Raw genomic sequence first — 27,433 nt, forward strand, 5'->3', positions numbered from 1 at the left:
AGGTGTCCCTGTGGGCGTTTAGTGGCCCTTGGATACCACTGTATGACAGCATTTGTCCAGCGGTTATCCACTCTCTGAGCGATGTGTCCAGCCCATTGCCATTTCTTCTGCCTACCAACCTCTATCACATCACATACTCTTGTCTCTTGCTTTATCTTTCCATATATTTTTTCCATATTATTCCATGTTTAATACAGTTGTAAATATGTGAATTTTGAGTCAATATATCCATTAGGTAGTCATCATCTTCACTAGAGAAATTTGTGGACACCATTTTTAATCAAGAATGAATGATAAGCCACGATGTCGAGTATTGATACACAATTAAAAATTGTATCATACAACCACATAACTTTAAATAATAATATTATTGAAGGAAAATAGCGCCCGTAGGCAACTTTTTTATTATTAAAGGAAATTTGTGATGTGTGTTTATCACACTTATCTGGTCGACTCATATGGTCAGGGCTCATATGGAAGTCATATGGGGACCATAATAATAAAAAAACATTTTATCAGTTAGTAAAATGTTCTACGTTTTATTCCCAGATAGCTTAAAAACTATATTGACTGATTTTTCAAATTGAAATAAGGCTTTTTGCAGATCGACACATAATTTTTCCCCAAAGTATTGCAATCCTGTTAATATTTTTAATGTTTTTATTTATACACCAATCGCTTTTCTTAAACTACATTTTATTTGTCAAAAATATGTGTTTTTAGTTAAAATTCAGATAAAAAGAAATCCCGGGATTCGGGATGAAGAAATTAAGCTACATCCCAAAATTGCAAGGTTGCACATACAAACTCATTTCGACTGTAACTCATCGAATTTGTTAATATGATTTTGTTGGTATTCACAAATCACATGTAACTTAATGTACTGCTGCGCACAGCGTGTTTTCAATATCTTTGGTAGAAAAACATGCCTAATGTCACATGTAACTTATTTTGAAGTAGGTACATTGCATCAATGTCGCTTGTGTGTAATTTAAAAAGTTGCCGCCTACCATGCATATTATTTTACAGTGCGCGATTCGCCTTCAAAGCTAGTTCAGTAATACACATGATCGTAGCACTATTGCGCAGGGCCTACCAGTGTCAAATCACAGGAGACCAAAAATGACAATTAACACATCCGCGGACATGATGTCTATAAACATCGTATTTTAAGAGATGTGATATGACAGGACGTCCATTGACATCCTGTACTGTGGAACGGAATACGACACGACTTTTAGAGAAGTCGTATCTTGGATTAAAACAATATGTTCCCTGCTACTTGTGTCACGGTGCGAACATATTTCCGTTAGATAGTGTCGTATCTTAAGAAATAACTCATTTCTATATATCCAAATCGAAAATTTAAAAAACAACAATTTTAATATGTGTCATATCACTAACATGACGTATTAGCTGACGTGTGTCCGCAAATGTATTAATAGCACTGATCATAATGAAATGACATTTTAGGTTAAAATATATGTTTCAAACTATTGGAACACTATGCATTCGTATATTTCTAACTGATAATGAATGTACCCAATGTTTCCACCAATACAAATCACTGCTTCTTTGTCAGATGTACAATGATGTTTAAGCGCTTTGACAGGAGGTTGTGTGTGTTAGTGTCGCGGCTGTGGGCGCGGGAAAGACTTGCAACATAGCTTGCGCAAGCTGTTGGTAATGATTTATGGCAACCAAGCCAACTAATGACAACAATGATGTTGAGTCGAATTTCAGTGTGCATTGCGCCTAATAGGGACAGCTGTTGAAAGAGAAAAACAAATATTTTATGTCATGAGCTCTTATAGTATCCATGTTATGTTCACGCTATTCTTCTTCCAGTGACATTTCACTTTTATATTTTACCTTCAATATTATTAATATTACATAAATAATCAATGTTTAAAATAATATTACAGATCGAACCACCACCACATTCAGTATTCCCAGCTGACGAAGCCCAGGAGGTTGTAAGGAAACTTTGCCAGTCGGAAATCAAGGGACGGGCCATTCTGCGTTTCCACGACATTGACTGAACATTTAACAAATTAAAATTTAATAATGTAAATAGTTTTAATATGGATATAAGTAGAGGTCGACTTTTTTTGTTACAATAAAAAATGTATAGGTGCTATAATATATGAAAATATTCATTTTTATTATTATGTGTTTATGTGTATTATGTTGAAAATTATACATGATAATGTACCTATTCTAATCATTGTATTGTTTTTATTTTGCTAATATCGCTATAAATAAAATTTTATATATTTGTAAATAACATTAGTGTGTATAATCTTTATCAAAATCAATAGTTAATTTACCTGTTTCTGTAAAAAAAGAATACCACAATAATATGTTATGAATAGGTGCCAAAGTTGTAGCAATAATGAATACAGCCGCAAAAATGAAAACACACTACTGAGTAGGGAATCCCATCCCGAGCCAAAATTTTGATCCCGAGATTTCGGGATTACAATTTAACGATCTCGGGATTGGCGTTTTTTTTCGATAATCTAATAATATACAAATAGCATTGATAAAATTGGTCAGAAATGTCTAGTATAATTTATACTATTTAAGACATTTAATATTAATATTGTGTACATTCAATCTTGGAAATACATGGGTTTAATGAAGTACCTAAACAATATTGTAATATAGATAATAATATGAAATTAAAACAGTTTTTTTTTTATTTATTTAAAAGAAGATAACATTCATAAAATTCGATGTAGAAACAAGTGCCCACCTGCACATCCTTTTTTCGCAGTTTCGGGATTATATTTACTAATCCCGAGATTCATAGGTATCGAAAATTGTCCGGGATTGGATTCCTTACAAGTGTTGTCATTTTTTCACACACTTTTTACTTACCAATATTTTTTTTAATCAATTTTTATTAATAAAATTATTTAGATATTTTTTACAATAGTTAGTGTATATTGTTGACACAATTAAAAAATATCCGGCCCCAAAGTGCGAGTATTTTTTTTCAGGCTTAGTTTACTTGCTTTTACATAATATACAGTTATTAAAATAATTTATTATTGTGTATGAAACAGTCAGCAAAAACATAAAGAATCTATTAAGCCAGGCAGGGGAATTTTCAACTTTGAAGTAACAATATTTTTTTATTATTTTTCACCAACTACCGCAACCATACCAAAATAAGTTGTAGCTTTATTACAGAATAATTCTCACTTACTCATTTTTGGGACGCTAAGGATTACATTTGAAACAATAAAATTTATCTCCAAAAATAAAATAAATCGTTTTTCACAAAATCCATCTCCACTCGAAAAATAAAAAGTATTCAGCACCAATAAGATTAAAACATAATACATAGACTTCTCATTAAATTAAGTAATTTGGGCATTATAATAATTATTATGTAAAGATAAGTCGTGGTGACATAAGCCTTCAGCAAGTCAGTTTACTAATGCCGCGTTCTCACATGGCGATTTTTGACGTCATCTAACTGTATGTTGAATGACTGTTGAAAATCAATCGATAAGTGGGAACATATTATTACGACAAAGTTGATCAAGTTGAATTAAACAAAGTCGATATCATTTCTACAGTGAATCACATTCAAGCTAACTGGTTGCCTAGCAAGTTGCTTAGAGTAACGAAAGTGATATCAACTTGCATTGGCTCTCACTCAACTCAGCTTTTTTTCACTCAACGCCATCTTGATTGGAAGTATTCTTTGAATTTTATATAGTGTTGCTGCCGCTGCATTCTATCTCGGGTAATAAAATAAATAATGCATATCTACTCAGATATAATTATTGTTTAGTGTCGAATATGCTATTCAGAATTAATATCGTTACGCAAAGGCTTTGTATTTTGAAGTGGTTTTGCTAACTTTTTGGTGACCCTATTCATAATAAATATTAATATATTGTCTCTCCTTTGAAATGATGTTTTGGCTTTACGCATTGAAATGATTTTCTATGCTTTAATTGTACCAGAGTAACAATACTGAAAAATGTCTATATAATATTATATAATACTGTTTTTGAGATAATTATTTTACTTTAAGATAATTTGTAGGTATGTGTTTATAATTTAAGTAGATAAGTCTGTACCTACTGCCATTGTGTATTACCACAAAAATACCCTGGTCATATTTTTAATAGACTTAAGAGTCCCTCTCAAGCTCGAAGCGAATATGTGAATCGTTTTTTAGATCAGTCGTATTGTGAACCTATAATAACTTAACTAAGTACGTATATTTGAAAAAAAATACATTTTATTCAGTGTTACCGCACTTGTCGGTAATAAATACATTGTATTTATAATTTTGACTGTTATTAAAATTTCCCATAGAATTAGATATTTATAATTTATTAGGTACTTTAAAAGTATGTCTTTTTATATGTCCACATTATTTCATGCTTAGGAGTTTTGAAGAGCTTGTTTTTGCTTTATGTAAGTATGTGGTTTTACTGAGTGAAAATTATTTTCTCTTCATCAATAAGAAATATTTATGTTCTAAATACATAGCGCTTTTTTCAGTGTCATACATAAAATGTTAAAAATAAGATATTTATTAGGGTAAATAACTGATTTTGCAATTGTCATCCCATCAACATAATGTGGGAATATTTAAATTTTTTCCCTTGCTCGAATGCTAAAGAGTATATAAAATTAAATAAAACAAGAAAATTGTTTCAAAACCTTTCTTAACATAACATGCAAGAACATCATCAAATTTAGTGATACATACGTTAAGATTCTTTTTTTTTTCTTTGTAAGATTCAGTAAAAGTATCCAAAAATGATATATAATTGTGATCTAAAGTATAAACTTGAATATATCCATTTATTCATTTATAAAATTATTGTAGTATTAATAACAAAAATTTATGTTTAGATAGTTTTTATTTTATTTTATAATGTCAAACAGTTTGGCTACTCAACATAATAGTTTTTTCGACATGTTGATTGGTTTTTCACGAAATAAGAAACTTTATAGGTACCTAATTATAAAACCAAATAACTATATAAAAAAAAGCTATAAGGTACTAATACTCAAATATTAATATTGATATTTACAAATTGAATAGTAATTCAAAATAAAACTATGACTGTATAAAAAGCAAACTTTATATTGTTACTTTTGAATAGTCATTTTAAAGAACGATAAAAAATAATTTATATTTTAGATGTATTTTCTTGTAATATTACAAAATTATCATTTTTGACAATAAAGAGATCTCAGAAATTATTATTATTGATTGGTCTATCTTTACCCAGCAATACGATGGGTGATTAACACAAAAACGTATATATAAAAAAGCGTTTTTTAGTTAAGTATGCAGAATCATTCAATGTAATCAGTTCCATCTGTAACACAAAGACGTATCTTCATATATACTATGAGGAAGGAAATAATCTAAAATGTATCTCATAATTTAAATGAAAACATTAACACAACAACATATCAGCTGATATATTTTTGTGTTTATGGATTTTTTTCTGACAGTCTATGAGGAAGGAAATAATCTAAAATGTATCTCATAATTTAAATGAAAACATTAACACAACAACATATCAGCTGATATATTTTTGTGTTTATGGATTTTTTTCTGACAGTCTGGAAACACACAAATGTGTTGCCTAGTTTTTCAACTGTCAAACTGTTTCTTTTTCATTTTGAAGTCATTTTACATAGTTTTTTCTCAAGAAATAATATATAAAAATATAAAGACAATATTTGGTAACTCAAAAACATTGGATGCTATCTCATTTTTTATAAATAATGAACATCAAACATGAAATCATTCCGATGCATAAAAAAACTTTATTAACCATACTAGTTTTGCTAAAAAGTGTAATCTTTAAAAAAACTTATTTTCTCCACTCATTAAAAGTCAATTTGTTGATAAATTTTTGTATTAGGTAATAACAAACTGCAAAGATAGTTTCAAAATTATTGATATCACAAAAACGTAACTGGGTCGACTTTTTTTAAATCAGTATTTTTTTAATATAGATCATCAAAATTACATTTTGTTTTTTAATTTATTTAAAAGAGAAATGATTATACTTTAAGAAGTTGAAAATTTCATCTTTCTATCATTCTTAGTTTAAAAAAACCTCTTGAAACAAAAAAAAAAATGTTTATCCATCTGAAAAATCGAATTTTTGTAGATAGGTTTTTCTGTTAATCACCCATCGAATAGTCACGAAAAGATCTGCAATCCCCTGATGATGAAATAATTGTATAACTGTAACAATATTGTATCCAAGAATCTTCCTCAGAGGTTGTTACAATATATAGAGTAGGTAGTACTAGTTAAAATTAAAATCTCATTTTTGACAAAAATACTTGAGTTTTACAAGATAAACAGACAATAATTATGCTCCACCAAAGAGAGAAAATAATAATTTTCTTTACTTTATATCTGGTGAAAAGAAACCATTCCTACCCCGATTTTTAAAAGTTGCTATGCAACAGAAAAATAAAGTCATTTTGACATTTGAATTAATGTTATATCGTCGGCTTACTATACAAACCTTCCGAAAGTCCGAATTTTGCCCAAAATGAGTTATATGTCAAAAATTTCGTAAAAATTCCTTCTACCAGCTGTGCAAAGCATTTAAATCTAAAAAATGATGCCATTTGGTGGTAAAAAATAAAAACTTCTAAGTCTGGTCTTGTTGTAACCGTCTTGAAATACTTCTATGTCTCAGTAAAGTTGCTTATATGAGACTATGCGCAGATCTTACAGGTTCTCATAAAAAATGCATTTACAATAAGTTCAAACAATGAATTAGTCAATAATCTCAAGGAATTAGATGAAGGTAAGTCATTTTTATACATTATCATTGATTGAAACTGAAATAAACACTGTTTAAATATGTAAATAAAGTATCCTGGAGGAATACATCACTATTATTATATGAATACGTGTATTAATTAAGGCGCTAAGTACCAAAATAATAAAAACTGACATTTTTATAGAAAAATGTTCTACATACCAACGCCAATAACTTCAACTATAGTCTAAATGCATCACGCAAGTCAAAAAAATACAGCAAAATAATTAAACCTGTCGACGTTGTAAGTCCGTTGGCGTGTTTTATTTATAATGGTGTAAGTAGCACTGCAGTGGTCAACGGCATTCAATATAAAATAGCTGAAGATGGTGTGTTGACACTTGCGAGTTCTTAATACCTAAAATTATAGAAGCTGCCGTGATTGCTTCACACTGTAAAAGCTACTTTACTAATGTACTGCAATGACTCGGTATTTTGTAACTACAGACAATACTACTTTTTGGTACTTAGAGCCATATTTAATACACGTATTCATATTATCTTAATAATTTTGAAGATCAAAGTCTGAAAATCAAAAAAATGATCCTGAATACTGTAACGTTATTATTCCCCGTCTCGTGGATAATACGTTCTCAAACACTGGCAATTCCATTGAGAATTGAGAGGCGATCGTGAAATGGCAGCACTGCGCGGACACATTTTTAAGTTGGCAGCTTGCCTGCGGATTGGCTGCAGAAGTGAGCATCGCCATGAAGTTTCAGCAGTCAAGTGTGGAACGCGAGCAAGGAAAGACGTTATCGGGCGGGCTGCTCGGCAAGCCAGCCAGCAAGATGGCGGCATTTATCACGGTATTTATTGTATCTGTTGTTCCCAGGTCTAGATTCATTTTGTTCTGAAATTTGTAATAACCACCTCCCGGTTACTCTGGTGTGTGGATAGTCATTCTGGTAATTGGTTCGTGTCTAAATTATAACTTTTGTACTGTAGCTTCTCGTGTATGCTTTGTCTTACTGTTTCCAATAAACATTGTTTCCGAGTCCATCTTGGAACATTTTTCTAAAGATCGTATTATTTTTTCTTGACCTGATAATGTCCCGTTTGTTGTAATATGACAGGAGAGGAGTCAGGTTAAGTGGCGCCCTTTGATACTGTAATTATTTTAACTATCTTCAATCCGAAGTGCTGGACCTGGAAGAATTATAACCAACCGACCAATGGTAATCCACGACTATCTATTTTGTAGGCCTGGTAATCCTACAGAGATGGAATCTCCATGCTGTACCGTTAGAGTTTTGTATTGAGCTAGATACGGATGTTAAACATATTACCTATTTACCCTCATACGTATTCTTACGTTAAAGGGAAGGTAGTACGTTGACAATACATTATGCATAAGTCAGTGGACAGTTCAAAATCGGGTTCAAGATGAAAATGTTCAAGCAAACATACAGGATCAAAACATGTACACAGAAAGAAACATCCAGAATCAAAAAACAAATACAGGCGGACCTCGACTTTCGAACGTTTGACTTTCGCACAATTCGCTATTTCGCACATTTTAAAAAAATCGTTTTTTAAAACTTCGCGCTGTGGGGTAAAGATATCCCCCTCTCGCTCGCTCACAAGCAAGTGCATTTCTTGCATCACTTGCATCCTGCTCACACCCGTCACTTTGCTTGTGAGCTAACTAGTTTAGTAGGTTTTTTAGGTTGTTTAGTTTAGTAGGTTTAGTGAGTGAGAAACTGAAAAATTGCAGTGTTGATACGAACAAAAAGAAATCAAGGACTCATAAACTTCACAAGATCGAGACAAAGATGGAAATTATTAGACAGACGTTCTGATAGCGGTGAATCTTTTGCATCAATCGGACGTTCGTATGATATAAACAAGTCTACGATATGTTGTGATAATTGTAGAAATATATCTTTAAAGATTGTTTCCAAAAGACACGGCATAGTTATGGATGAAATGGAAAAATCTTTGTCATCATGGATCGATGACCAATATCAAAAAGATGTCCCTCTGAGTATTTCAATTATTATTCAAGCGAAGGCTCTTAGTTTGCACAAAGATTGGAAGGCTAGATTAAAAGAAGATTCTAACACTATTTTTCAAGCAACTAACGGTTGGTTTAACAATTTTAAAATGAGGTTTTCTTTTCATAATATTAAATTCACTGGAGAATCGGCTGATGCAGATAAAGATGCTGCAAAAGAATTTATTTCTTCACCATCCAAAATTATTGAAGATGGAGAATATTCGTCTAGCCAAATATTTAATGTAGATGAGTCAGGTTTATTTTGGAAAAAAATGCCTAGTCGTACATTCTTATCTAAGGAAGAATCAGTTGCCCCTGGGCATAAACCTTCTAAAAACCGATTGACAGTGCTTCTTGGTGGAAACTTAGCTGGTGATTTAAAATTGATTCCAATGTTAATTTATCAACCAGAAAATCCCAGAGCATTGAAAGGGAAAGATAAAGAATTGCTTCCAGTCATTTGGTAATCAAATAAAAAAGCTTGGGTTACTGCTTAATGTTTAAAGATTGGTTCACTTTACATTTCGTGCCAGGAGTTAAGCAATATTGTAAAGTTAATATTTTACCATTTTAAAATAAGAAAAAGAAGAGTGGCAAACAGTTAACTCTTGATAATTTTTTAAGGGAAACACCCACAAACCCCACTTAAACATGTCTCTTAAACATCTTATATTTACTTGATAAATAATTATTTTAAAATACACACAATTTATATTTTGTTTTACTTCCCTCTACTTTCGAACATTTAACATTCACACACACTTTCAGGAACCAATTATGTGCGAAAGTCGAGGTCCTCCTGCATTGATAACAGTAAAATAGAAAATACACATTCTTTTATTAACATATTGCCAAAATTAGAGTCACATTACTGTCGATCATCCTCGTCAAAAATTTATCTCGAAGCAAATTGGAAAATAAAAACAGATTTGATGGTGCCTCTCGAGGAGAGAGGAAAACACAGAACAGATAGAAAATAAAATACCGATAGGCTATATTCAATACGCATCTTGATGCAAGGTTTTGAATGTGTGAGTGTCCTACGAAAATGAAGCACGTATTGTGCACGTGCAATAGTGTGTGTAATACACCAACATTAAATGAGCGTAAATGCATAAACCGAGAGCAGTTTTCAGTATTCAACGTAAAACGTATTCTTGACACGTGTGTAAGTTTAACTCGGATTCTTCCTTACTCGAGTCGGTTACCTGCTATCGCCTTACCCGTTATGTATTTCAGTTCCCATTATTGAAGGAGGAAACACAAATAAATATATAACAAGAATTTCAGCGATGTATGGTGATATTTTTAATCATTGACATTCATTGCTTTAAAAAATCATAGGTAGGTACTATAAATCACTGAAATTATTGTTTATTTTGTTTTCCTTTCTCGTGTAAAATTTAGTTTTTGCATATAGACCCCTTTTCGAGGAGGCACCTTCATTTGTATAAAATATAGTATAAAATTTATGGCGGCGATGATGCACTGTCGGTCAAAACTTTTTGTGAAGTATTCGAGGAACTAATTTTGTCACTGTTCAGCCCCACTATCCACTGCAAATATCTATTCTCATACAGCTACTTTTGGCATTTGGTAGGCCTGGGCAAACTTTTTAAATGGAGGGCCACATTAGGAACATAAAGTGAACGGCGGGCCGCAAATACATGAAAACTTGCAACATGCACGATTTATACGTGTTTACATTTGTATTTTCGTTATAGTAGCGACGATACACTAACCCAGTTACACAAAAGACTTTTAAAGGTTAAGATGGATTTATAGCTCCAAATAACTTAAATGTTGTCAAATTAATAAAAAAATAGAAATACATGCAAATAAAATGTTTATTGAAATCTATAAAATGGTACATTTTCAGGTTTTATTGGAGTTTGAGGAATTTCGTCTTCGTCGATCAAGTATGAATTCTTCATAACCTGTAATAATAAGATAATAATTAGTTTTATAGAACACAGGTTCTTAAGATGAGGTCCGTGACCTAAAATTCTTAAAGCTAATGTAATTTCAGTATTGAATAAAGACAATTATTATTCTCACCCGGATAGTGAAACATGAGTTCGAGTCCCACTTATTCTAGAATTTTGGATGTTACTGATATTTTTCAAAAAATATTTTTTTCTATAACAAAGAACCTAACAATCTTGAACCCTATGTATTTTCAGTATTGAATAAAAAAAATATACAATTTTTATTTTTAAATATTTATTTCTTACAATAAGTTAAAATTTATTTTAAATATTAAATTTTTTTGACTATTTACCATCAAAAGACGATCATATGGGCCTTACGAGAAATGGATGTTAGCCACTTGCTCAACCTATTAGGTCCATACTCAGACTCATACACAAATTGAAAAAGAATATGTGTAGTTGCTAGACCAAGGATTCGAACCTGGGACCCACGACACTATAGGCTGACGTTTAAGCCGCACGCGGCCATCGTAGGTGTTTTCCCACTTATTGATAATATAAATAGGTACTTAATTAATAATTTATAAAGATTACCTCCTCATCCTCTAAATCAAGCAGGTTTTCAAGAATTTCAGAATGTTATTCTTCGATCTGAAATTGATACCAACACATTATAGTTATTAACCATAGAATCAAAACAAAACATGACATATTAATAGTCGCAATGCAATACTGTGAAAAGCCATTTTTAAAATAATACTTGTTTTTTCGAATTCTATTAAACACCGTCATGTTCGTTGGCAAGTTAAAATGTCATAATCAGCCAATATTTCTCTTTTGATCAGTTTTAAATCAATACCGCGTATAAACCATACATATTAAGGTACTTACTTGCTATAAGCAAAGCAGGTTATAAACCAGTGGCTAAGACATACTTGACCAATGGTCGGCAACCTTTTGAGAGACTGGGTAAAAGAAATCAATTTTGAAAAATTTATTTGTTTAGTGGGTAAAAGTTTAAAACAAATTTTTAATATTGTTAAAAAACAATTTCTGGTTACTTACCAGAGGTAATCTATGGTATATCCAAAATGACAACTTCACAGGAGAGACGAATTTGTGATTTTTGGAACTTTCAACTTGTGAAAAAGATAAAATTTATCTATTTATCAAAACAGGCATATTTTCGTGTGTTCTATATACGATGTTTATAATTTTTATTATTATTATTTTTTAACGTTCATATTGGACTTACATTTGTTTACCTCGAAATCTGTTGGTGGTACACAATAAAATATCCTAAGTGGCAAACAATTGTAAGTCCAAGGGTTTTTTTAAATTTAAATTAGAACCTACCCTTCCAAAAAAGAAATTCAACGTGCATAACAATTTAGTTGTCAATTTGACAGGTTGTGAAAATTTATAAACGTGAAAATGCTCTGCACTTTGTAGTTTATATTTTTATCCGGCAGGTTTGCGACTATCGTTCTACTGAACACGTGCGTGTGTCATTTGCAACTATCGTCTGAAAATTCAAAAGTTGCTAACCTTTTTTGATCCATGTATGAAGTCTTGCAACATGCACGATAATACGTGTCTACATTCGCATTTTCATTATAGTATGGACAATACGCTAACCCAGCTACACAAAAGACTTTTAAAGGTGAAGATGGATTTATAGTTCCAAACAACTTAAATATTGTCAAATTAATAAAAAAAGGTTATTAAAGCCATACAAATAAAATGCTTATTGAAATCTATCATAAGCTTATGTATTTTCAGTATTGAATAAAAAAAATAAAAAACCATAATAAGACAATTCTCACCCGGATAGTGAGACGTGAGTTCGAGTCCCACTCGATCGAACCTTTTTTCTAAAATTTGTTACTGAGATTTTTCAAAAAGAAAATTTTCTATTATAAAGAACCTAACAATCTTGAACCTTATGTATTTTCAGTATTGAATAAGAAAATATACAATTAAGTATTGTTTTTAAATATTAATTTCTTAAATCTTCTCTTTATTAAAGCCATACAAATAAACTGTTTATTGAAATCTATAAATAGTACCTTTTTGGGTGTTGTTAGAGTCTTAGGAATTTCGCCTTCGTCTTCGTCGAGCCTGTCCGAATTCGTCATAATCTGAAATAATAAGATAATATAAGTAGTTTTATAGAACACAGGTTCTCAACATGGGTTCGGGACCTAACATTCTTAAAGCTTATGTATTTTCATTTTCGAATAAAAAAAATAAAAAATAATAAGACAATTCTCATCCATGTAGTGAGACATGAGTTCGAGTCCCACCCGATCCAAGCTTTTTTGTAGAATTTTCAATGTTACTGAGATTTTTAAAAAACTATTTTTTCTATAATAAAGAACCTAACAATCTTGAACCTTATGTATTTTCAGTATTGAATAAAAAAATATACAATTAAGTATTATTTTTAAAAATTAATTTCTTAAATCTTCTCTTTATTAAAGCCATACAAATAAACTTTTATTGAAATCTATAAAATAGTACCTTTTCGGGTGTTGTTCGAGTCTTAGAAATTTCGCCTTCGTCTTCGTCGATCCCGTCCAAATTCGTCATAATCTGAAATAATAAGATAATATAAGTAGTTTTATAGAACACAGGTTCCCAACATGGGTTCGGGACCTAACATTTTTAAAGTTATGTATTTTCAGTATCGAAGAAAAAAATAAAAAATCATAAGACAATTCTCACCCATATTATAGTGAGACATGAGTTCGAGTCCCACTCGATCTAAGCTTTTTTCAAGAATTTTGAATGTTACTGAGATTTGTCAAAAAATGTTTTTTTCTATAATAAAGAACCTAACAATCTTGAACTTTTGTATTTTTAATATTGAATAAAAAAAATATACAATTAAGTATTATTTTTCAATATTAATTTCTTAAATCTTCTCTTTATTAAAGCCATACAATTAAACTGTTTATTGAAATCTATAAAATAGTACCTTTTCGTGTGCCGGAAGAACTTTCTCATGCTCTACAAACAACTCGGAGTGCTTCATAACCTGTAATAATTAGATAATTATAAGAAGTTTTATAGAACACAGGTTCTCAAAATGGGTTCGGGACCTAACATTCTTAAAGCTGATGTATTTTCAGTATTGAATAAAAAAAATAAAAAATCATAATAAGACAATTCTCACCCGGATAGTGAGACGTGAGTTCGAGTCCCACTCGATCCAATTCTTCTAGAATTTTGGACGTTACTGAGATTTTTAAAATAAGTTTTAACTATAATAAAGAACCTAACATTCTCGAACCTTATCTTTTTTCAATATTGAATAAAACATATACAATTATTATTTTTAAATATTTATTTCAAAAGACGATCATATGGCTCTTACAAGAAATGGATGTTAGCCACTTGCTCAACCTATTAGGTCCATACTCAGACTCATACATAAATTGAAAAACAATATATGCACTTGCCAGACCCAGGATTCGAACCTGGGACCCACGACGCTATAGGCTGACGTTTAAGCCGCGCGCGGCCATCGTGGGTGTTTTCCCACTCACTGATCTTATAAATAGGTAATTATTAATAAATTATAAAGATTACCTTATCTTCAGAATTTAGCAGATCGTCAAGGATTTCATAAAGATCTTCTTCGATCTGAAATTGACACCCAACACATTATAGTTATTAACCATAGAATCGAAACAAAATATGACATATTAATAGTCGCAATGCAATACCGTGAAAAACCATTTTTAAAATAATATTTATTTTACCGAATTCTATTAAACACGACACGTCATGTTCGTTGGTAAGTTAAAATGTCATAATCAGCCTATATTTCTCTTGTGATCGGTTTTAAATCAATACCGCGTATAAGCCATACATATTAGCTTACTTGCTATAAACAAAGCAGGATATAAATTAGTGGCTAAGGCACACACTAGACCAACGGTTCTCAAACTTTTAAAAATTTCCTGCGTGGCGGTCCCTTTAAAAAATATTGGATGGCTCGCGGCCCCTTTAATGGAAAAAGAAAATTGTTGGTATATGTAATCTTTTTCGAGATTTTGTCTTGATATTAAGTAGTGTAGGTCCCACACTTATAGGTGGTCGGGAATGGAATCAGCACTCTTAGAGCCATCTTTGCAACATCAGGATAGGACTGTGCCATTTCAATCCAAAAATCACTAGGTACAACACGTTTCACGGAAAACATGTTTTGCACCCCAATCATTTATCAAATCAATAAACTGTTCCTGAATTAAATTGTCCTCCGAAGGCAGATCACCAATGGAGAGTACAAATGGGTTATTGATAAAACGATGGTATTTTTCAAATTCTCGAAGGTCAGGAAAATAGTAAGAAATTTCTTCGCTAAGAATAAATACATGCTGTTTCATTACCCCAAAGAAATCGCCATCGACTTCATGCCCATTTTCATCAATATGTGTTCAGCTGTGGCAATGAGGCAAAGTTCTTCGTCTCTAACTTTACAGTCCATAGTTCGACCTTCATTTTGAAAGCTGTCAACTTTTCGTAACAATGGAGGACTGTGATATCTTTTCCTTGCAGCGCCAGGTTATTATTAAAAAAATTAAATAGTATAAACATGCGTTCGTTTTTCGCGGTCCTACCGAAACCGCTTCGCAGTCCCCCAGGGGACCGCGGACTCCAGTTTGAGAACCGCTGTACTAGACGATGATTTCAAAATTCTTCTTGAGAATTTTTTTATTAAATATTTAATTTAATTACAAGACGATTATAATACTTTTATATTTTATGAAGTTTATTTAATTTTCTTATTTAGACCATCAACATAGTCATGACATGACAGCAGAGATGGTTTTGGTTGGCACGCGAATGTTTTATGTTGAAAAGAAAAAAAATAGATATAATAATTTCACACGTCTTTTTGGTGTTTTTTTTACAATGCTCTTCTATTGTACATTCAAAATTCAAACACATTTTCAGAAGCCAATTATGTATAAAAGTTGAGGACCACCTGTATCCCATATTTTGCAAACATAAGTTTGGTCATCGACAGCTAGTGGCCAGTAGGTGAGGAGATGGTAGTACCCCATAGTGGTCAGTAGCGTAAGCAACGGTAGTAAGCACATAATGATAAACATGAGAAAATGCCTTTTCATTTGAGAATTACAAGGCATGCGCCGCATCTACCATCTAACATGGGGTTCGGGACCTAACATTCTTAAAGCTAATGTATTTTCAGTATTGAATAAAAATAATTGTTATTCTCACCCATATATGAAATAATGTTTATGGAAATCTATAAAATAGTACCTTTTCGGGTGTTTTCGGAGTCGGAAGAACTTGCTCATGCTCTACAAACAACTCGGAGTGCTTCATAATCTGCAATAATAAGATAATAATAAGTAGTTGTATAGAACATAGGTTCTTAACATGGGGTTCGGGACCTAACATTCTTAAAGCTAATGTATTTTCCAGTGGCGAAGGCTCCATACTAAGCGATTATTTAAAGCTTACCTTCTATTTTCAAGTATTTAATTTATATAAATAAATATCTATATTGTAGGACATTGTAGGTTATAATAAAAATATTTATTGCCATCTATCGTCGTTATTTATAAGTAGAGCTTTTAATTTAGTCATGTTTCGAATCAAAAATAAATGACGGAACGTCCAACGTGAGAGCTATTTTTAGAATTATTTCAACGATAATCCAAGCCGAATTTTCTACCGAAATTCAGTTGCCAACTTCATGCATGTCTGGGTTTTTGTTCGAGACTCAGAAGCGTTAACAGACAAGCTTATTCGAAATGTTGATTTGTTTATTTTCTTTGCTTATCTTTAAAAGCAAATAATAAATAATAAGGATGATTAAAAAAAATAATAACTATTGTGTTCGATCACATATAATTTATAAATTGTTATTAAAAATAAATATTGTATTAATTCGCGATTATTATTTAGGTTACTTCAGTCATAGACAAACATAACATGCTATTCACAGTTTATGTCATTTTGACATGTCAAAGCGGTGGTAAAGGTTTATTTTATAATACAAAATTCATTGTGTTACTGTGAATGTGGATAAATTATCTCATATTGTACCGAAATCATTCGCCAGTGCTTTAAATATATAAGTACCTATTTATTAAATTGTGTAGTGTCCCGGTAGAAAATGTGCGAACGATTGCATTTAAAAATTATCAAAGCTTGACCTTCCAAGGGTTCATTTAGATTTGAATACAGCAAAAAAACTTATATTAGACATTTTCACAACAATTTATAAATGATAAATATTTGTTTTTAACTGACAGTTATACATTAAACAAACTTTTTTGTTGGCGATGCGTATTGTTTGGTAAAGAAAGTATGCGTGGAATTCTACTGCCATAAGTGATTTAAATAATTTGACAAATTCAGCGGTGAAACCTATGACCAGTGTGTCGTTGTCATTAGTGTGCACCTATTCATCAGTAGTAATATCGTAAGTATTATCTTCTTATTTCCCGTAAGTTACCTGACAAGTGTGCTCTTTTTCTCTGATCTCCACAGCTTACCTCTTTCCAAAAGTCACCCTTCGCCACTGGTATTTTCAGTATCGAATAAAGACAATTATATTCCCACCCATATGGTGAGACATGAGTTCGAGTCCCACACGATCCAACCTTTTTTCTAGAATTTTGAATGTTACTCAGTTTTTTCAAAAAATGTTTTTTTCTATTATAAAGAATCTAACAATCTTGAACCTTATGTATTTAAAGTATTGAATAAAGAATATACACTTAAGTATTATTTTTAAATATTAATTTCCTAAATCTTCTCTTTATTAAAGGCATACAAATAAAATGTTTATTGAAATCTATAAAATAGTACCTTTTTGGGTTTTTTCGGAGTCGGAGGAACTTGCTCATCCCCTACAAACAAGTCGGAGTACTTCAAAATCTGTAATAATAAGATAATAATAAGTAGTTGTATAGAACATAGGTTCTTAACATGGGGTTCGGGACCTAACATTCTTAAAGCTAATGTATTTTCAGTATTGAATAAAAACAATTGTTATTCTCACCCATATATGAAATAATGTTTATGGAAATCTATAAAATAGTACCTTTTCGGGTGTTTTCGGAGTCGGAAGAACTTGCTCATGCTCTACAAACAACTCGGAGTGCTTCATAATCTGCAATAATAAGATAATAATAAGTAGTTGTATAGAACATAGGTTCTTAACATGGGGTTCGGGACCTAACATTCTTAAAGCTAATGTATTTTCAGTATCGAATAAAGACAATTATATTCCCACCCATATGGTGAGACATGAGTTCGAGTCCCACACGATCCAACCTTTTTTCTAGAATTTTGAATGTTACTCAGTTTTTTCAAAAAATGTTTTTTTCTATTATAAAGAATCTAACAATCTTGAACCTTATGTATTTAAAGTATTGAATAAAGAATATACACTTAAGTATTATTTTTAAATATTAATTTCCTAAATCTTCTCTTTATTAAAGGCATACAAATAAAATGTTTATTGAAATCTATAAAATAGTACCTTTTTGGGTTTTTTCGGAGTCGGAGGAACTTGCTCATCCCCTACAAACAAGTCGGAGTACTTCAAAATCTGTAATAATAAGATAATAATAAGTAGTTGTATAGAACATAGGTTCTTAACATGGGGTTCGGGACCTAACATTCTTAAAGCTAATGTATTTTCAGTATTGAATAAAAACAATTGTTATTCTCACCCATATATGAAATAATGTTTATGGAAATCTATAAAATAGTACCTTTTCGGGTGTTTTCGGAGTCGGAAGAACTTGCTCATGCTCTACAAACAACTCGGAGTGCTTCATAATCTGCAATAATAAGATAATAATAAGTAGTTGTATAGAACATAGGTTCTTAACATGGGGTTCGGGACCTAACATTCTTAAAGCTAATGTATTTTCAGTATCGAATAAAGACAATTATATTCCCACCCATATGGTGAGACATGAGTTCGAGTCTCACACGATCCAACCTTTTTTCTAGAATTTTGAATGTTACTCAGTTTTTTCAAAAAATGTTTTTTTCTATTATAAAGAATCTAACAATCTTGAACCTTATGTATTTAAAGTATTGAATAAAGAATATACACTTAAGTATTATTTTTAAATATTAATTTCCTAAATCTTCTCTTTATTAAAGGCATACAAATAAAATGTTTATTGAAATCTATAAAATAGTACCTTTTTGGGTTTTTTCGGAGTCGGAGGAACTTGCTCATCCCCTACAAACAAGTCGGAGTACTTCAAAATCTGTAATAATAAGATAATAATAAGTAGTTGTATAGAACATAGGTTCTTAACATGGGGTTCGGGACCTAACATTCTTAAAGCTAATGTATTTTCAGTATTGAATAAAAACAATTGTTATTCTCACCCATATATGAAATAATGTTTATGGAAATCTATAAAATAGTACCTTTTCGGGTGTTTTCGGAGTCGGAAGAACTTGCTCATGCTCTACAAACAACTCGGAGTGCTTCATAATCTGCAATAATAAGATAATAATAAGTAGTTGTATAGAACATAGGTTCTTAACATGGGGTTCGGGACCTAACATTCTTAAAGCTAATGTATTTTCAGTATCGAATAAAGACAATTATATTCCCACCCATATGGTGAGACATGAGTTCGAGTCCCACACGATCCAACCTTTTTTCTAGAATTTTGAATGTTACTCAGTTTTTTCAAAAAATGTTTTTTTCTATTATAAAGAATCTAACAATCTTGAACCTTATGTATTTAAAGTATTGAATAAAGAATATACACTTAAGTATTATTTTTAAATATTAATTTCCTAAATCTTCTCTTTATTAAAGGCATACAAATAAAATGTTTATTGAAATCTATAAAATAGTACCTTTTTGGGTTTTTTCGGAGTCGGAGGAACTTGCTCATCCCCTACAAACAAGTCGGAGTACTTCAAAATCTGTAATAATAAGATAATAATAAGTAGTTGTATAGAACATAGGTTCTTAACATGGGGTTCGGGACCTAACATTCTTAAAGCTAATGTATTTTCAGTATTGAATAAAAACAATTGTTATTCTCACCCATATATGAAATAATGTTTATGGAAATCTATAAAATAGTACCTTTTCGGGTGTTTTCGGAGTCGGAAGAACTTGCTCATGCTCTACAAACAACTCGGAGTGCTTCATAATCTGCAATAATAAGATAATAATAAGTAGTTGTATAGAACATAGGTTCTTAACATGGGGTTCGGGACCTAACATTCTTAAAGCTAATGTATTTTCAGTATCGAATAAAGACAATTATATTCCCACCCATATGGTGAGACATGAGTTCGAGTCCCACACGATCCAACCTTTTTTCTAGAATTTTGAATGTTACTCAGTTTTTTCAAAAAATGTTTTTTTCTATTATAAAGAATCTAACAATCTTGAACCTTATGTATTTAAAGTATTGAATAAAGAATATACACTTAAGTATTATTTTTAAATATTAATTTCCTAAATCTTCTCTTTATTAAAGGCATACAAATAAAATGTTTATTGAAATCTATAAAATAGTACCTTTTTGGGTTTTTTCGGAGTCGGAGGAACTTGCTCATCCCCTACAAACAAGTCGGAGTACTTCAAAATCTGTAATAATAAGATAATAAAAAGTAGTTGTATAGAACATAGGTTCTTAACATGGGGTTCGGGACCTAACATTCTTAAAGCTAATGTATTTTCAGTATTGAATAAAAACAATTGTTATTCTCACCCATATATTATGAAATAATGTTTATGGAAATCTATAAAATAGTACCTTTTCGGGTGTTTTCGGAGTCGGAAGAACTTGCTCATGCTCTACAAACAACTCGGAGTGCTTCATAATCTGCAATAATAAGATAATAATAAGTAGTTGTATAGAACATAGGTTCTTAACATGGGGTTCGGGACCTAACATTCTTAAAGCTAATGTATTTTCAGTATCGAATAAAGACAATTATATTCCCACCCATATGGTGAGACATGAGTTCGAGTCCCACACGATCCAACCTTTTTTCTAGAATTTTGAATGTTACTCAGTTTTTTCAAAAAATGTTTTTTTCTATTATAAAGAATCTAACAATCTTGAACCTTATGTATTTAAAGTATTGAATAAAGAATATACACTTAAGTATTATTTTTAAATATTAATTTCCTAAATCTTCTCTTTATTAAAGGCATACAAATAAAATGTTTATTGAAATCTATAAAATAGTACCTTTTTGGGTTTTTTCGGAGTCGGAGGAACTTGCTCATCCCCTACAAACAAGTCGGAGTACTTCAAAATCTGTAATAATAAGATAATAATAAGTAGTTGTATAGAACATAGGTTCTTAACATGGGGTTCGGGACCTAACATTCTTAAAGCTAATGTATTTTCAGTATTGAATAAAAACAATTGTTATTCTCACCCATATATTATGAAATAATGTTTATGGAAATCTATAAAATAGTACCTTTTCGGGTGTTTTCGGAGTCGGAGAAACTTGCTCATCCCCTACAAACAACTCGGAGTGCTTCATAATCTGCAATAATAAGATAATAATAAGTAGTTGTATAGAACATAGGTTCTTAACATGGGGTTCGGGACCTAACATTCTTAAAGCTAATGTATTTTCAGTATCGAATAAAGACAATTATATTCCCACCCATATGGTGAGACATGAGTTCGAGTCCCACACGATCCAACCTTTTTTCTAGAATTTTGAATGTTACTCAGTTTTTTCAAAAAATGTTTTTTTCTATTATAAAGAATCTAACAATCTTGAACCTTATGTATTTAAAGTATTGAATATTTAAATATTAATATGTAATAATGGATAATGAGACGTGAGTTCGAGTCCCACTCGATTCAACGTTTCTTCTATTTTGGATGTTACTGAGATTTTTCAAACCATGTTTTTATCTATAATAAAGAACCTAAAATTTTTGAACCTTAACTATTTTTAGTATTGAATAAAAAAATATACAATTATTATTTTTAAATTTATTTCTTACGTAAAATAAGTTGAAAGACGATCATATGGGCCTTACGAGATATGGATGTTAGCCACTTCTTCAACCTATTAGGTCCATACTCAGACTCATACACAAATTGAAAAACCATATGTGCACTTGCCAGACCCAGGATTTGAACCTGGGACCCACGACGCTATAGGCCGACGTTTAAGCCGCGGGCAGCCATCGTGGGTGTTTTGCCACTCACTGATCTTATAATAGTTTATAAAGATTACCTTCTCATCCTCTAAATCTGGCAGATTGTCAGAACGAGGTTCATCGATCTGAAATTGATACCAACACATTATAGTTATTAACCATAGAATCGAAACAAAATATGACATATTAATAGTCGCAATGCAATACCGTGAAAAACCATTTTTAAAATAATATTTATTTTACCGAATTCTATTAAACACGACACGTCATGTTCGTTAGTAAGTTAAAATGTCATAATCAGCCTATATTTCTCTTGTGACAGTGCTCGAAATGGAAAATTTCACGAACAGGAACGCTCGACAATTTTCCAAAAATTTGTGATATTGGATATAATAATATCTATAACATAAAAATAACTTTTAGTTTTACATGATGTATTTTTTTCATCATCATCTTCGCCCAATACGTTATCGGCTATAACAATTAGTGGTAACACACAAATATAGAGTCATTTTAGTTTACGAAATCGTTTTCTTAAAAATACATTAATAATTATACAAATATAAATAACTAAACGTATATGAATCTAATTGGAGTGGGAAACATTATTAAAATACATGAAATAATAGACAAACTAATCACAATTTCCCATTGGTTTCGTTAGCAGTTTGAATAAAAATATGCAACTAAGAGTGGATAGAAATATGAGTGAAGATTCTTCGGCTTAAACAAAATACATGCGGCTTTTTTCAAAGCTCTGATTTTTCGTAAATTCGAAATATTTTGATTAAGGTAAACTATTTTTTAATCAAATTAAAATCCATCGTATACCAAAAAGCAAGGGCATGGTTTTTAATAAATTAATTTAAAAAATATGTAATACGCAAGATTTACAAATGTAGCATTCTTTATTAAATATGAATCATTTTAAACAACCTCAGAAGTGCAGGTACATATTATTAGAAAAAAAATATTTACATCATGTGGACATGTAGGACAATTTATTCTAATAGGTTTCCAATGTTATAGAAATTGTTATATATAGGGAAATTTTTCATATATTTATCCCATTGGATTCTGATTGATTTATTTAAATATTTAACCATCAAAGACACAGTTCATTCAACCCGAAAAATATCCATATAAAATTAAAACAATAAAAATATATGAGGTAATGACTTTTTTTTTGTCACTCAATGTAAAATATTATAATAGATTACGATAAATAATTATTATCTGGCGATTCCGTAACGTTGAGTAGGTAGGTAAAACAGCGAATACGTAGATTCTGGTCACAGTCACATTTACTATTTAATATGAAATATTTTACCCCCTAAGAAATTATTAAACAACAATTTAAGCTATTAAGTACATACAAAGAGTTTTTAAACGATGTCAGAGCACAAGTTTTTCGGAAATTAAAAAATTTAGCAAAGCAGCTGCAATAGTTAGGTTTTTTCATGTATGCAATAATAATTATTTAGAACCCAACCCATCAACCTTGGTCGATCCAGTGCTGGATGAAGGCCTCCCTTATTTTATTCCATCTCTCTCGGTACCTACTTAGTTTTTCACTGCAAAGTATTTCCGCTGAACTTTATCAATTCATCAATAATGTAAGAAATATAAAAAATAAATTAGTGTAGAGCAGCAAAGCATGGGGGTTACCGGTTAGGTAATGGGAAACCAAAAAAACACAACTTAAAATGATTAAATTTGGAAAAATAAGGAGTCTAATTTTGTCGCTTCCTCTGATGAAAACGCTTATCATTGGCTGCATACAACTTAACATTGATAAACGACCAATGAACGACCCCGATTGCATTATGAAATACAAAAACTATGAACGCGTCAAACCCATGTAAATTTCGTTAACATAATAATATGATAAATGGACAATTCGGTCAATTATGGTAGCCTCGATACAAAATTTAAAGTTTCATTACAAAAAACAATTGCCTACTTCTGCCGTATTGATCATAAACGTGCTCAAGAATTTCAACCCTCGGTAGGACAGATATAGTATACCTATCTCGGTAGATACTTAGGTAGGGCACGTAGTTTTATTCACACTATTTTTACTATGTTCTTTTTGTGCAATATTTAACAAATTAATTATGTCATTTATACAGTAAAGATAATATATGTATTTAATGTGTTTCATTTAAAAATTTAAAAGTTCCAGTGTGCATTATAACTTTTACGTTATTAACTCACTATATTTAGGCATGTACCTTAACCTTAACTGTATTAAAATAATATGTATGAAATTGAAAAAAAATAGTTTCTCGTTTTATAAATTAATACTACAGTAAATCTACATTCCAATGTAAAATAGCTTCCACATTTCCTTACAATCATAAAAACCTTTTTTTCAAAATAATTATTGTCCCATACATGCGTGCGACAATGCAATAAATCTTACCCAGTGCATTTCTTTGTATACAATTTTATTGTTTTATCACCATTGACGCAAAAGGGTCTGTCTATTAGTGCATTCAATGCCAAATTCGTTGAAAACAGTATTGTCTTGAAAAAGGTTAGTTCTCAAATACGTTGTCTTACATTTACTCTATCACTATTTCAAAAAAACTTAAGTACATTATGTACGGGTCATAGAAAATTCAGTGGTTCTAAACCAGTAAAATTATTTTTTAATAAAAAAAAATATTTATGTTTTTGTACCTTTGTACCTATCAATTCATTTTCGTAAATTTTAAATCTAATCTGGAACGTAATATTAAGTATGACGCTTGAGGATTTTACTAGACGACTCGCTGTCCGTCGGATATTTTACGAACCGGTACGCCATTTTAGAGGTTTTAACGAACAGGAACGCCATCCTTGGAAATCCCACGAACAGGAACGGCGCTCCGGGGCGTTCCGCTCCATTCCGAGCGCTGTCTTGTGATCAGTTTTAAATCAATACCGCGTATAAACCATACAATAATTAATATTAGGTACCTACTTACTTTCTATAAACAAAACAGGATATAAACCAGTGGCTACGACACATACTAGACCAGGGATGGCGAACCATTTTACGTATGCGTGCCAAAATTTCGCAAATATTATTTTTCAACAGTCTGACGTGCCGTGCAGTTATAATGAAAAAATAGTTTTTAAAAATTCTATTTAAAAAATAACAATGTTTTAGATACCACTCACAGAACATAGCACACATAGATTTAACACTTTTTTCAATTACGCCATACATTTTAGTCCATCAAATTTGAAACTGGCTGCCATAATTACCTACTACTTGCTTCACCAAGTTTTTGTTCCTTATTTGTTTGTTAATGTATCAATTAGTTTGGTTATTTATGCACAAATTAACACCAGAATTTATCCGATCAGATGAGGTATTCTATCGCTACAGTGGTCTCAAGCATTGTAAATCGATCAAAATTAGAGATTCCCGGCGCGGCATTCACCGCCGCCTTATGAGGTTCGTGCAATAATATTATATGTGACGCGGAAGTCTAAAGACCGACATATACAATTTTATATTTAAATAAAACGTTATGCTTAACAACCTTCAAAAGTATTTGCGTGCTATATTTTATACGATGCGATCTGTCATTTATTATTATTATAGGATTTTTTCTCTTTGAACGCGTGCCATGCAAAATCATCTCGCGTGCCATAGGTTTGCCACCACTGCAATAGAACTCAATTAGATTTTTTGAACTTTTCAATAGAATTCTAATAACTATTTTTTCATATTTTCCATATGAAAAACTTTTCGGCACGTCAACCAGTCAAAAAATAATATTTTGGAAAGCTTGGCACGCGTACGTAAGGTTTGCCAAGCCTGGTATAATCAGCACTCGAAATGGAAAAGTTTACGAACCGGAGCGCTCGACAAATTTTCTGAAGTTACATATTCATCAAATCGTACGTGTATTTTATAAAATTAAGTGTGTCAGATTTTCTATTCTACGGCGTATCTAGCTCAGACGGTCAACATATTTTTTCCACGAGACGGAGCGATAATTTTACAGATTTCACGAGCCGGAACGGCGCTCCGGTGCGTTCCGTTCCATTTCGAGCACTGGCGTATAATTTATACCAGACGTGGGAAAATGCGACTTCTCGTTGGTTTAAGTGCGGCTCCCAATATCTTTTGATAAAAATATAGGTATTTTCTTTTCCCATTATACTTGTATTTTTGCGAGTACTCCTTCAAATTAACTAATTAGTAATTTGTAATTTTCCTTTAATATAATTAAATTTGAATTTGCGTGAGAACGTGACTATGGTGTGGCTCTTTATATGCCTATATGAAAATCCAGAATGTGGCTCTCATTGACCTCATTTTTTTAATATTTTTTTAAACATATTGTGGACATTACAAATTATAAGTTTAAGACGTTTACAACATGGCATGAAACATTATTATAATGAAGAGAAGTAATAAAAACGATAAAAATGAAAATATAAAAAGAGAACAATACATACAACAGTAGTTAAAATAGAATTATACATCTATAGAAGTTCAAAGAAGTACCTACACCGAGTTTGCTAATGAGACCGTATTTTTAAGAATTTATAAAACAGCGCCCACCTAAACTCACCGCACGCGAGCGGAATATATCAAAACCCGAAGCAATTTGGTCGAACATAGTTATCGCCCTCCCAATTGATATTAGCAATGGCAGGTTGGTTCTGCACCTTGGGAGAATAAACAAATGATGCTCTCTATTTCTAAGATAGTTATAAGGGACACACAGGTCAACACTCCCCTGAATTGCAGAGCTGTCATTTATACCTCGTATACGTCCATGCATTTTTTTGTTTATGGATGAATGTGTAAATATTTCGCCCTAATAAATTTATAAACATGAATGAGAAACGGAGAATCTGCAGTGTTGATATGGACAAAAACCTCGTATAAGTCGAAAAAATTACATAGCTAAATAAAGATCTCTTCTAAATTGCAAACTGCGGTATGTAAGCATTCTTAAAAGATAGTCAGTTGTAAGATAGTATCCATACAACCTCAAGTAAAAGAGTCTCAAGAATTTATACTGAACCCTCTACACCATAAGGCCATACTTCAACTGATGCGGTGCCCAAACAATAGACCCACTCTCAAGCCTGCTTCGAACTAAAGAATTAAAGAAAAGTTTGGTTCGATACGTTTATCCTGGATACAGCGGCAAACACATTTTGAAAATAGCCAATATACTGGATTATTTGTTAGTTTTTGTTAGTTTAGGTTAGGTTAGGTTAGGTGATCCCAACAAATAATCCAGTATATCGTTTATTTTCAAAATGTGTTTGCCACTGTATCCAGGATAACCGACTAGTACCAAAAGTTTTAATAGATACCGTAACATCCTAAAGGACCCGCGAAGTACCTACGCATGACGAAGCCTAACATCTTAAGCGTCTTGTTACAAATGGTAAATAGGTATATGGCTAATAAATGTCGGTTTACTTTCAATCGCAATGCCAAGGTCCCTTACAGATGATATTCGTGACAGAA

The 27,433-nt window shown here is 31.4% G+C and overlaps 2 protein-coding genes across 3 annotated transcripts in view; one reads left to right on the forward strand and one right to left on the reverse strand.

The window, feature by feature from the left end:
• Nucleotides 1-7,849, forward strand: part of Drat (Death resistor Adh domain containing target) — a 52,864-nt gene extending 45,015 nt beyond the window's left edge. For both annotated transcript variants that reach the window (XM_085947261.1, XM_085947271.1), the window contains one exon: nucleotides 1,926-7,849. In XM_085947261.1, the coding sequence (XP_085803387.1) occupies nucleotides 1,926-2,042 (117 nt within the window). In that variant the 3' untranslated portion in view covers nucleotides 2,043-7,849. The remainder of the gene's footprint in view (nucleotides 1-1,925) is intronic.
• A 2,816-nt stretch (nucleotides 7,850-10,665) lies between these two features.
• The window catches only part of LOC147079965 (uncharacterized), a 31,574-nt gene continuing 14,806 nt past the window's right edge, over nucleotides 10,666-27,433 (reverse strand). Inside the window, exons 2-19 of the mRNA XM_085946021.1 lie at nucleotides 22,020-22,067; nucleotides 21,243-21,311; nucleotides 20,326-20,394; nucleotides 19,885-19,953; nucleotides 19,650-19,718; nucleotides 19,209-19,277; nucleotides 18,974-19,042; nucleotides 18,533-18,601; nucleotides 18,298-18,366; nucleotides 17,857-17,925; nucleotides 17,622-17,690; nucleotides 16,062-16,130; nucleotides 14,361-14,414; nucleotides 13,747-13,806; nucleotides 13,290-13,361; nucleotides 12,836-12,907; nucleotides 11,361-11,417; nucleotides 10,666-10,772 (exon numbers count right to left, since the gene is read on the reverse strand). Coding sequence (XP_085802147.1) covers nucleotides 11,406-11,417; nucleotides 12,836-12,907; nucleotides 13,290-13,361; nucleotides 13,747-13,806; nucleotides 14,361-14,414; nucleotides 16,062-16,130; nucleotides 17,622-17,690; nucleotides 17,857-17,925; nucleotides 18,298-18,366; nucleotides 18,533-18,601; nucleotides 18,974-19,042; nucleotides 19,209-19,277; nucleotides 19,650-19,718; nucleotides 19,885-19,953; nucleotides 20,326-20,394; nucleotides 21,243-21,311; nucleotides 22,020-22,067 — 1,077 coding nt within the window. The 3' untranslated portion in view covers nucleotides 10,666-10,772; nucleotides 11,361-11,405. The remainder of the gene's footprint in view (nucleotides 10,773-11,360; nucleotides 11,418-12,835; nucleotides 12,908-13,289; nucleotides 13,362-13,746; nucleotides 13,807-14,360; nucleotides 14,415-16,061; nucleotides 16,131-17,621; nucleotides 17,691-17,856; nucleotides 17,926-18,297; nucleotides 18,367-18,532; nucleotides 18,602-18,973; nucleotides 19,043-19,208; nucleotides 19,278-19,649; nucleotides 19,719-19,884; nucleotides 19,954-20,325; nucleotides 20,395-21,242; nucleotides 21,312-22,019; nucleotides 22,068-27,433) is intronic.

The sequence above is a fragment of the Rhyacophila brunnea genome, unplaced genomic scaffold, assembly GCF_057557595.1.
Source record: "Rhyacophila brunnea isolate RB1 unplaced genomic scaffold, BYU_Rbru_1.0 scaffold_1, whole genome shotgun sequence".
NCBI classification, from domain to species: Eukaryota; Metazoa; Arthropoda; class Insecta; order Trichoptera; family Rhyacophilidae; genus Rhyacophila; species Rhyacophila brunnea.